The 11,473-nt window shown below is 40.6% G+C and overlaps 2 protein-coding genes across 4 annotated transcripts; one reads left to right on the forward strand and one right to left on the reverse strand.

The window, feature by feature from the left end:
* Positions 1 to 88: 88 nt before the first annotated feature.
* Positions 89 to 2,944, reverse strand: LOC112467266 (protein farnesyltransferase subunit beta-like). Of its 2 annotated transcripts, XM_025035814.1 has the most exons (7): positions 2,583 to 2,944; positions 2,222 to 2,332; positions 1,779 to 1,904; positions 1,417 to 1,655; positions 1,010 to 1,310; positions 695 to 939; positions 89 to 571 (listed from the first exon to the last, which is right to left on the reverse strand). In XM_025035814.1, the coding sequence occupies exons 2-7, from the start codon at positions 2,327 to 2,329 to the stop codon at positions 379 to 381; spliced, it is 1,212 nt and encodes a 403-aa protein (XP_024891582.1). In that variant the 5' UTR covers positions 2,330 to 2,332; positions 2,583 to 2,944; the 3' UTR covers positions 89 to 378. The 2 variants fall into 2 exon arrangements, with proteins under 2 accessions (XP_024891582.1, XP_024891583.1); XM_025035815.1 differs by lacking the exon at positions 2,583 to 2,944 and having other exon boundaries at positions 2,222 to 2,565.
* Positions 2,945 to 3,675: 731 nt separating this feature from the next.
* On the forward strand, positions 3,676 to 11,172 carry LOC112467264. Of its 2 annotated transcripts, none has more exons than XM_025035804.1 (13): positions 3,676 to 3,872; positions 4,266 to 4,463; positions 4,553 to 4,915; positions 5,406 to 5,646; positions 5,745 to 5,884; positions 5,962 to 6,206; positions 6,336 to 6,521; positions 8,347 to 8,564; positions 8,723 to 9,002; positions 9,115 to 9,249; positions 9,327 to 9,613; positions 9,689 to 9,781; positions 9,918 to 11,172. In XM_025035804.1, the coding sequence occupies exons 1-13, from the start codon at positions 3,814 to 3,816 to the stop codon at positions 10,029 to 10,031; spliced, it is 2,559 nt and encodes an 852-aa protein (XP_024891572.1). In that variant the 5' UTR covers positions 3,676 to 3,813; the 3' UTR covers positions 10,032 to 11,172. The 2 variants fall into 2 exon arrangements, with proteins under 2 accessions (XP_024891572.1, XP_024891573.1); XM_025035805.1 differs by having other exon boundaries at positions 3,686 to 3,792.
* Positions 11,173 to 11,473: the final 301 nt, after the last annotated feature.

Raw genomic sequence — 11,473 nt, forward strand, 5'->3', positions numbered from 1 at the left:
ATTACGCGATCATTGACGGAAGAAAAGAAATTTCAGATAACAGTTGTGCAACGTCTCACATGGGGCACATAAATAAGTTATTTCTGTATTATCTTCTCCGTGAACTTTATTAACACAAAATAAAATTAAGATAGGAAAAATGCGATCTTTTAATTTTCAATATCGAATAATGTGCATCGAAGATTATTTAACGTGGCATTTCATGCTCTCTTATATATCACAATTGAAGGACTTTCGTATACAAAAACAACTCTCTACGCGCATCATTGGTCAGTTTGAGATAGGTTCCAGTTTTCTTTGGAATATTTTCTCTTTTTCTCTCTTTTTTAGGAAAAACATACAAACATGGTTAAATACATTTTGAATAGCTAAGACGAATCAATCGGCGGGTATTGGTAGAGTAGGGAAATACTCCTGCGCCTTTTTCGCGACGGAGTATTCCACGTTGTAGATGGGATGGATCACCTCCACCTTGTTCACGAGCTTTCGTCCGATGATCGTCTTTACCGGTGAGTTTTGCGCAATCGACAATCCACTAAGAACATAACATGTGTGGTATATGTCACGATTTCTGAAAAAAAAAAGAAAAGAATGAAAAGGCTATCGCATCGCGCGATTAATGTGACTAAAATTACTCGCTAATGAGATTATATTTACGATAATCGCATACAGGCGAAAGAGCGCGATTACGTACTTTCCCGGTTTATCCAGAAGACCGCCGTGCGGATTCTGACAGCAAGTTAATATATATTCTTGTAAGGCCTCTTGGTTGAACAACCAGTGGTCGGAACTGCTGAACGCCTTTTCCTGCGTCGACAAGATAGCGGCGATCAATGGGAACGTTCCGCCTTGCCAGAACGAGTAGCATCCGTCCACCAGTTTGTTCGTACGTCCTTGGAAACCGCCCTCCAGACGCATCTGCTTATTTACTATCCACCTCTGCGGGATCGGCAGGGATGTGAATGTCGAGAATCTTACGTTTTTTACGAGATCGTAAAAAGGATCTTACCAACAGCTCCGGTAAATGGCAAAGCTCTGTTTTTCCGAGCATTACGAGTGCCGCCAAAGCGCAATACACGTACCCGCCGTGAGCCTCCATCCCCGGACAACCGCCAAAGCCACCCTCCCACGTTTGACACTTGGCTATCCACTCGGCGGTGCCTTTGAACATATCCGGTGTGTATACGTTTGTCAATTTGGCGGTAGCGAGAGCACAATACGCCCCACGTATGTCTACCTCGCCGTTCTCGTGCATACAAAAAGAGCCGTCCTCTCCGCGTAAGGATGATAGAAACCGTTTCAAGTTCTTCCTGAAATTGTCGTAATCTTAATCGTCGAAACACTATGCAAAACATGGTTTTTTAAAACGGCAACATTACGTGTCGAAGAAAGTTACGTCTCATTCATATTCCTTACCTATTTATCACATCGTACGCTTCTCGCGTACCGATGGTGCATAGGGCGTTCACCGCGGCGTATGTAGAGGCTAAATGTGAATACTGTCCCGGACCGCCCCCGAAGCCGCCCGTTGGCGATTGACATTTGGCCAGAAAGCCCGCTATCTTGGAACATTCCTCGTCTTCCAATCGGTCCCCCAATATCGCGAGTGAATGCAATATCCAGAAGCAGAGCCACGGTCTGCTGGAGTCCAAACACTAGGCATCGTTATAAACGCTCGATAAGTTTCTCGTTTCACAAGTGAAAAACGTATTCTTCCCGAATCCTCTCCCCTAAGGCAATTACATGCGCTGTTTGACGTTAGAAAAGTAATGCAATACCTCGTAAGTGTCATTTAAATAACTGATCGATTTCTTCAAGAACTGAATATGTTTCGGCCTAAGTAAAAGAGGCTCCCCCTCTCTGCACGATCGGTAGAACTTGAGCACGATGTCCTCGACGCAGGCCTGAAATGATACAGTGGAAAGTGAGAGTTTGGTGAGTCACACAAATAATGAGCCCGTTCTTTTATGCTGAAAACTTCTCGCACGGTTCATCTTTTCTCTTTTTCTCCTCATGTTGGAGAGAAAAAGCGAAAAGATGAACCGTGCGAGAAGTCAAAAGAGTTCAGTTGAAAAGAGCAGGCCTATTGAAATTATATGACATGGAGTAACGGCACTCGAAGATGAGTAACGGATACAAGAATGAGCTATGTCTGGTAACACGAATGTATATCGCGTTTGGTTTGTTTCGTGGGTAAGTGGAGACCTACCTACCTACCTACCTGCTCGGTTGTCGTCGCGGTTTTATGTCCCCCGTCATCCTGCCGTTGCTTCAATATTTCCTCATAACTCCTTCGTCCTGCCTGTCCTCCCAACTCCAAGTCCGACATAATCTGTTAGCCATATAACAATGATCTGACACGGTATGTCAATGAAAGCGATCTGTTCCGTATAATGAAGCGTCTCGGCAGTCCGGACCGATTTGTCTTACAATTTTATCATAAAATATAACAAGAAGGAGAGTGAGAAGTATTTTTTAGAGGTTAAGAAGCTCGCCACTTTCTCCTCGTCCCTCTCCGCAACTACCAGTTTCGAAACTTTTACACTACGTTCTTACGCGACGTATTGTTGCGTTGTACTTACATTTAAATTTATATATATTAGACGCTATTGTATGTACAATGTTGACCGATATTACGGTCACACTCATAACCTATTTATTTTGTTAACACGACGGCACCCCGAACGACACCTGTGCGCAAAGCGGGCAGCAGCGGGCAGCTCTCCGCGACTCCGCATATTCCGTATGTATGTATACTCCGTATTTATTTCCAATCTACCGAGGGGGCCACGAAATGTAGGAGCGAAATACAGCAATTGCAATTCCTCGTATTTATCATACAAATTGCCTTCCCTCGCTCCCTCCGCCGAAGAGTATTTACTGAAACAGAAACACGATGAATTTATTTCTGCCCTTTTTTTTTAATCTTAATTTATTTCCCCCCTTTCTCAAAAAATGTAGATGAAAGCTAGAGAATTAATTATTTAGTCATTAATATGAAATATGTGATAAGTACATATGCTTCTAAAATAAATATAAATTCGATATTCGCGATTACGTAAAAATTGCGTCGCAAACCGCTTCAAAAATTCCTGAAATTTTTTTTTTTTTTTTCCAAAAGATCCCTCGTTATATATACTATTCTACATCCGGATCGCCCATTATGCGTTTCGCGTCAGTTTCTTTTCATCGTTGTTTTTTTTTTCTCGCTCTTGCAGGCATTTTAACATTTTCAACTCGATTTACATGATTTACATGCAACCCGCGTGACACACGCGATTTCCGTTTCTTTTAACAGATAAGGCTATCGATGGAGCTGCTTAATTCGCGTGAGAAACGGAAAGCGATCGAAGACCGATCGTAGATTAGATCACGATGTAAATTGGATAGATAAGCCCTCTCGACTTTCTCACAAAGGGAAAAAAAGACGTCGCGCGAAAACGACGTTGTTGAACGGACCCTCCCTCCCTCCCAGCCCCCCTCTAGGTAAACAGAATTACAAGGGTATGAATCATCGGGCAAAATGCGCACGCATTTCGCGTTTTCTACGCGTTTACGGGACGCGCGGCGCGTGTATGTAATCCCACGCGCTGCGCGGATGTAGGGATTGCAGGGACTGGCGGAGCGGCGCGGGGTACAGGAGGCTGGCTTTTTTTTTTCCACGCGAAACGCGTTCCGCGGTCGGTCTTCGCGCGTCGCGCGTGTTGCGCAACGCGAGCTACGTCTCGCCCGCGTCGTCGTCGTTGTCGTCTGGTCGCGTGTCCCGTTAGCGTCGCCGCGCGCGCGGAAACGGTGAGTTTTCTATAAATAGCGATGTCACGCACGACTCTTGACGCCGAGGCGGACCAGTCCCCGACGTCGATGGGAGATAGGTAAGACGCGGTGGTGGCCGCCGTCGCTTCCTTCCTCCGCGCGTTACGTTGATTTTAATGCGCGTTGTCTGCGCGGCGCGATTCTCGTGGCCGACGGCCGACGGCATCGTCGCGAACTTCGCTCGCGGAACTTAGCGGCGAGTGGAGGGGCTAGAAATAGGGATCCAGCGGGGAAGAAGGACCGCGGACCGCGGCCGTGTCCTTCGGGGAGGGGCGCTATTTTTAGGCGCGTATGTTCGGGCATGTGTTCTCTCCGAGACTCGGCCCCTGCGACTCTTTCTCAAAAGCGAGCGATAACCTTTGACCGCCGGGAGAACCGCGGTGCTGGGTCTCCTTGGGAGTGGCGTCTCGCCGCGATTTTCTCAGTCACCCGGTCTGTACTTTGTTCGACAGGAGGATGGAGAGCGAGCAGCATCACTACGAGCTTCGCAGCAGGAGCAGGTCGCGCTCCCACACGCCTATGGTCCCGAGCCGTTCCCTGCTGGAGCCAGAGGTGACGGAACGTCATTATGATCTCAGAAGCTGGAGCCGGGAAAGATCTCACACGCCGGGAGAGGTGACCAGTAGCAGGCGGTCTGGCTCTAGATCGTTGTAAGTAGCCGACCCAAGTGTTTGATGTTAATACGGGAGACGATTGTAGACAAGTTTCATCCTTATCGCTCGCGTTTCCATGACTATAGACCTGGCAACGTGAAGACGCATGAAAAGAGTATGATGGATACCATAGATGAGAGCAAGGAGGGATCTGTCACGGGAAGTCTGACGGATAACCAAAGCACGAAGTCCGAGGGTTCCGTCGTCGTCACGAAAAAAGCGGAACGCCGGTCGGAACGCCAGCGGGCCAAAAGGCAAATATTTGTCAATGGCCAGAGCGAAAGTAAGGAAGACGCGTCTGACCAGAAAGCCGAGCGAAGACGCAAGAGCGTTACGCCACGCAGAGTACTTACCAGCGACTACTCGTCCGAGGAGGGAGAGAGGGAAGATCCCCCGAGCAGACCGGGATCCGCTTATGAGATCTACAAGCAGGCCGGAGAGTGGTGGAAGTACGCGTATTTTAAATTTTGCTCTGCATGCGGTATATATTTCCTGTTACTTTTAACGGATTCTTTAACACTGATCGCGAGATGTTGTTGTACGACTGTGCCAATGTAATGAATTCCTCTCTCTGTAACATTGCATTTGTTTAAAGGTGAAATTTCATGGGCAGTGAAAAGCAGCAGCAGGTCGTACCGATTGGCTACAAAACAGAAAAGTTCTCGAGTTTCTAGAACTTCTCTATTTTTGTAGCTAATCCATACGACCTGCTGCTGCTTTTCACTGCTCATGAAATTTCACCTTAACTCGATACTGTTTACTTTAGAAATACGACCTTTCTGTTGGAAGAACAAACGTTCATAAACATTTTACGTTCGAATTAGCGCCAGTCGCAGGATACATGTCGAATTGTTCGTGCTGATAGTGTTGGAATCGGTTAAACGAACGGTTTGCATGTATTACCTGTGCGAGGAATCAGATCACTTGTGGTTATTTCAGCGTTTTTCCGAAGACAGACTATACGTATTCGCCGGCGTCGCAGTGTCGTTACGAGATTGCCCCAGGTATATTGGCCATGCCCAATATGTCGAGGCGGTCTATACACACGAACGACAATGGAAGTACCGTACCTCAAACCAGTCGTCAGAATTTAAGTCAGGCTTCGCGAGGAACGACGGAAAGCGGGATCAGCGACACGGATACGGTCGATTTGAAAGAGACCGCTTCTCTAATTCGTTCGGTAAGTATTTGTTATCTCGAGCCATCGTTATATTTTTTCTCGATACATCCATAACTTTGAATATTTGCGTTCTAAAACTATATATGTGTATTTTACAGTCCACGGATAATTACGACGTGTCACGCGCATGTATGTCGAATTCTTCAAGAGCGACTCTGTACAAAAAGACACACTTAGAACAGTACACAAGTAAAAAGGTGGTTTATTCGGAGCCTGAATATTCAAGTTTTCGGTCAAGGTATTTTGTCCTTTCTTATTTATTGAAACAAATTTTTTGTCGCATAAAATTAAGGTAATGCAATCTTATTTCAACAGATACTTATCGTGGGCGACTCCAACTGGGAAATATAATGTATCTCAGGCTGATTCTGATACTGAATTGGACGAGACTTTTGTAAATATATCGGTCAGAACTAATCAAAATTGGAGGATCGTGCAGTGGTTCACATATTTTACAACCTTCATTGTCGCTTGGTTCAGGAAAACTGTCGAATTTTTCCAGTTTAGAACGGATAGGGAAAGGCAGTATTACGGCGCACAAGCTTATCGATTATCTCACGGTATTTATCGGCATTTAAAAATATAAAAATAGTATTTTATAATTGAACGTAATGTAATAATTATCTGTCATACAATATAGCATATTAAGAAGTGTTAACTGATTATTTTCTTATTGTTCGCTGTTATAGAATCCAAATGGAGCAAATTGTGGCAAACTTTGGACCGTTATACGCACAATGTGTACTTTTTCTTCGTCAGAATTCTCGTATTCGACGCTTGGCTGTTGAGTCGGTTCACTGGCGTTAGGAAGTGGCTGCAAGAGAAAGGCCCGAGGATTTTTTGGATCGCGCTTCTACCGTTACTTCTTCTGTTTGGTAAGTTTCTCCATTTTGTTTAAGGAGCATAAAAGAAAACAAGAGACACCACTGGAATTCCATTTTCACTAATCAACATGATATTTAAACCGATCCGAGCACAGTCAGACCAATGTCTTTCGCAGGACCTGAAAGACGCATAAACCCATCCTGGCCTTTGTCTTTTTTTTTGTTTCAGGGGCTTACATCGCGCAGAGGCATTATTTCACTATTGCGGACTCTCTGCGCAATGTCCAATATGGTGTCACTGAGACGACTTATCACATCTTTAACAATATAATCAACTTAATGTCTCTTACCTATGAGTTGTTTACCAAATATTTTGCAGATTTTAAAAATTATTTCATGCACCTTTTACAGAGTGTGAACGTGTCTTTGCCTGAAATGCCCCCCATTGGGTGGAATATAAAGTGGTGATTAATTGAAAAATTTGATTTAGGATAACAACCCTAAATAATAATAATTTAGTTCAAATGGATGGAGGAGGTGTTGAATATTTATATCGTTTTACAAAATTATGATGAAAGTAAAATGCTATTATAACAAATTTTCGTTAGATTGATCGTATAAAATAACTTGCAGACATCATTCTTAAGAATATGAATATCTCTTTCATCCATTTATTCCTTAAATTAATAATTATGTGTGTGATTTAACCATTGTTTTTCGTTTTTATTTTATTCTGTCATAAAGTTCAGTATATATTATTAGCATGGCATTTATTGCCGTATTATTAGAAAATTTCGGTAATTCTATGACTGAAATGTCTTTTACAATTGTAATTGTCCTAAAATTATGTTTGCTATTTTGACATATTTTCATTTGCTACATAATATGACGTTGATATTGTTTAAAAAATTCTATGAGATATATTTTGTATATTTAAATCAGATAATGAAATATCCTTTACGATACATATAAACCTACTGATTAACAGTTATCGGTTTACTTATTTTTTGTTTTTACTAATAAACTAATATTTGCGTGAAGATATATTTATTAATATTCTATATATTTTACATATAATTATATATCTGTGCTATATTTCAAGAACTAACTGGTCATGTCACTTAGTCATTTTTCTGTTATACATTTTCTAGTATATATTTTATGTTTTTCTGTAATATTTAATCCTACAGATATAAATCGCGTAATATATAGATAATGTTATTGAATGAAATAAAATTTAACATTTTTTTCAGTTAACCACCACACGTATCATTTTTATCTTTACACGCTTCAAAGATAACAATATTTTAATGTAACAATTACTGTCTTTAGATAATATATATCTATATTGTAAAAACACGTTCATACTTAATAAAATATTTTTTATGTCTATGATATTAGTAGTCTTTTGAACACAGTCCGTTAGAGTGATATAGCGTCATAGTGTCACGATTGAGCGTTTTTATTGAAGCGAATCTAAAAAGCAAAAAATGAAAATTTTATGATGGGAGAAGGATAGGGGGAGGATTACTCTACTGGGCATTTAAAAAAAGTCGGAGTGTGTTGTGCTTGAAATACTTGGAAATCGTGATCGCGATCGATATCAACAGAACGGTGAGTTTCTTCGTCTATCCTTCTCTCAGTTACCATATTGGATAATAGTTCCACTTTGAACAATTGCATCATTGCTGTATGCCATCGAAATTTAAGATGTATCTGACATGTAAGATCCCTGTGATTGTAAATTCAATAATTGGACAGTCACTGTAGCATTAACTTTGTGTTGGAACACTGTAGTTCAATACAGTAACAGGAGAAGGAGATCGCAACAATCGTTTGAACTATCAAATATTTATAGATATAAAATTTGTTTCAGGTGGTTGGTGCATAGCACAATATTTGTTGCCTCTTCTTGATGGTAAAACTGTGTCCGAGACCGCGACAGAAAAATTATTACCTAATGTGCAATGGCAGGATCGTAAAATTAATGAAGAAATGTTGGCTAATAATGAGATAATTAAAGAAGACTTAGCTGACAAGGCTGATTTGGTCAACAGGATAGAAATGCTCGAGAATAGACAGACGCATCAAATGGTATAGATATAAATTTAATTGCAACTACCTCTTGTATTCTATGATTTATAACATTTTGTGTGTAGGAATATCTTAAAAATATTACTCGGACGGATATATATACATATATACATATAATTATGAAGATTTCGAGTTTTAAGGCAGTTATCTCTCCACAGGACAAGATTACTGATGTGGAAGATAAACTGGATGTCAATGAAGTGACATTGAAAAATATGGTATATGGCGAACTTAAAATCATCAAGTATGAATTTGAGGAACTACGCAAGCTGTACTCGGAATTAAAATCTTGTTGCTACGCCAATGCGGAATCCATCGCGAATCAGAATATAGATAAACATGTGGAAAGAATTTTATTCAGCTATTTTCCTCCTGGAACTTCGAAAGAAGATCTCGTGAAAAACCTACAGAATTTATTTGCATCTCATAATAGAGAAGGTTCTTTGAGGATATATTTAAATGCATTGACTTTTTTAAATGTGTTTGGATGTTACATCGTATATTAATTAATGTCGAAAAATACATTACGAATATTTTTTTATATTTTTAGATCAAAAGAGCTCTAATGATGATGCTGACAATGTTCATGTCTCGGAAGAGCACATACGTAAGATAGTGAAGGAAGTACTGCGAATTTATGACGCGGATAAGACGGGTCAAGTAGATTATGCTTTGGAAACAGCAGGTATCGTATCGTGCCGATAGATCGAGAAATAACAGTTAGTAAATACTATAACAAATGGCTTTGTTGTCTGCATATAGGTGGTCAGATTATTAGCACGCGATGCACTCAGCGATATGACATAAAGACGAGAGCCTACAGTTTGTTCGGTTTCGCGCTGTATTACGAAAGCAATAATCCGCGGACTGTAATACAGGGAAATCCGATACAACCTGGCGTTTGCTGGGCCTTCCAAGATTTTCCCGGATACCTCTTGATACAATTGCGAAGTGTCATTTATGTAACTGGTTTCACTCTGGAGCACGTCTCCAGATTGATTTTGCCGAATGAGAACATGTCGAGCGCGCCCAGAAAATTCAATGTCTGGGTATGTGAAATAAATCCTTTTTGTGGTCAATATATTATGATATATATATATTTTGTAATACTTTCACTGCTGCAGGGATTGTTGCATGAGAACGATGTCGAGCCTGTGATGTTTGGGGAATACGAATTCACGTATTCCGACGAAAGCTTGCAATATTTTTCAGTCCAGGTAAATTTCTCTTTAAAAATCTTTTATAAATTTATTTCTTCATTGAAGGATTTGTTATTATACGCCGTTACTGTTTCATTAATAGACTTTTAAATTTATTAAGATTATAGTAATCGTTGATAATCTTTTTACGCAGAATACAGAGATCGATAGGCCATACGAATATATAGAATTGAGGATACACAGCAATCACGGGCAGCTAGATTACACGTGCTTATACAGATTCCGCGTTCACGGAAGACCAGCTTAGGAATTGATATCGCGCCAAGGTTCCTCTTCACAAAACATTCGCAAGATCGTTCAAGCAGTAGCAAGAACGAGCCGTAACTCTTCTCCAATACGTGCCTTTGACTACCGTTAACGATTAACAATTGGCGCGACTTGCCACAGCACTTGTAACTATAATTGTGAATAGATCGATTATTTAACGCTTTTGTAATAGATTTTCAACGATCAAGACATTTCATACACCCGCCGATATTTAATACGCACGAGGCGGAAACCGTTTCCGTCATCATATAAACGCGTCGAACACTGTATATACATTCAACAACGTCAATAATTTATACTGATGAAAAAAATTGCACGATTGGGTCAAGCAGGATAACAATTACTCAACGAGTATCAGCTCGATCTACAATTATTGCCTATATATAATATCTTCACTACATGGCCTTGCTATAGCAGTTACCCAAGTAAACCACCCTAAAAGAATGAAAGAATTTCGTACATATCTCTTGTTCGACAAACGCGAGAGATCGATCGGGAGTAAATAAATGGACAAGAACGGTTTCGTAATTTCGTAGGGAATCTCGGGGGTAAGAAAAAGAGGAAGAGAGAGAGAATTTGTCTGTATTATGCATAATACAGACTCTCATAATACAGACGAACTCTCTCCTCTCTTTCTCTCTCTGTAAATACCGATTTGGCAGCGTCACGTGCAAGACTGACACTTCAAAAGTTACCCCAAAGCTGAGTGTGAGTCATAATATTCATAATAATGCGACAGTACAAACTATAAGGGATCGTAACGATCAATTTAATTAGCTAAGTACCATTAATTACTAATTTTTAAGTGTGCAACACCGCGAGTGATTATCGACCGCCTTTGTAAGGATCTAAACGATTAAAACTGCGGCAGGAACACGCCTCGATTGTATACACATATATTTATAAGATATTTAAGTAAGTTCTCATTTCTTTTTTCTCTTTCTTTTTTTTTTTATTTTACGATCGTGATGCGCACGTAATGTTCAGCGTCGTTGGTGGCGGGTCGACCCTCGCCACGTCGAAAATGCGATTACCATCGCGTTTGTTTTTATCATCTTTCCGTACGCGCTAGCCGCATGTTTATAAATAAAATATGCAAATAAAAATTGCGTTTCACTCAACACGAGTCACAGTTTTTATTCATCCGAGGGCGAGTACGATCAAACGCCAAGTAGTTTAATCGGCGATTAACTTATCAAGCGACACTTGCGTTACTTCGTTAATCGTGAATAGAATAACTTTTCTAGTTTGACACGCGGAAACGAAGATTAGATCGGAGGCAACGAATTGCACAATTGGAAATTTTGCAGTAAGCGATGCTGTTAATCACTGATTAAATTGGTCGATTGTTCAAGCAAAATTTATTTTGTTAATATGGATAAAATAACGTTTGTTTAATGTAGAAAAAGGAATTAAATTAGG

The sequence above is a fragment of the Temnothorax curvispinosus genome, unplaced genomic scaffold (assembly GCF_003070985.1).
Source record: "Temnothorax curvispinosus isolate PA1 unplaced genomic scaffold, ASM307098v1 QBEX01017110.1, whole genome shotgun sequence".
NCBI lineage: Eukaryota > Metazoa > Arthropoda > Insecta > Hymenoptera > Formicidae > Temnothorax > Temnothorax curvispinosus.

Coding starts and splice junctions, on each gene's coding strand:
- LOC112467266 (XM_025035814.1), bottom strand. CDS start 2,329: ATGTCGGACTTGGAGTTGGGAGGACAGGCAGGACGAAGGAGTTATGAG. Junction 1,311..1,416: donor GCGTACGATGTGATAAATAG/GTAAGGAATATG, acceptor CGACAATTTCAG/GAAGAACTTGAAACGGTTTC. Junction 572..694: donor CTTCTGGATAAACCGGGAAA/GTACGTAATCGC, acceptor TTTTTTTTTCAG/AAATCGTGACATATACCACA.
- LOC112467264 (XM_025035804.1), top strand. CDS start 3,814: ATGTCACGCACGACTCTTGACGCCGAGGCGGACCAGTCCCCGACGTCG. Junction 5,647..5,744: donor CCGCTTCTCTAATTCGTTCG/GTAAGTATTTGT, acceptor TGTATTTTACAG/TCCACGGATAATTACGACGT. Junction 8,565..8,722: donor ATAGACAGACGCATCAAATG/GTATAGATATAA, acceptor ATCTCTCCACAG/GACAAGATTACTGATGTGGA.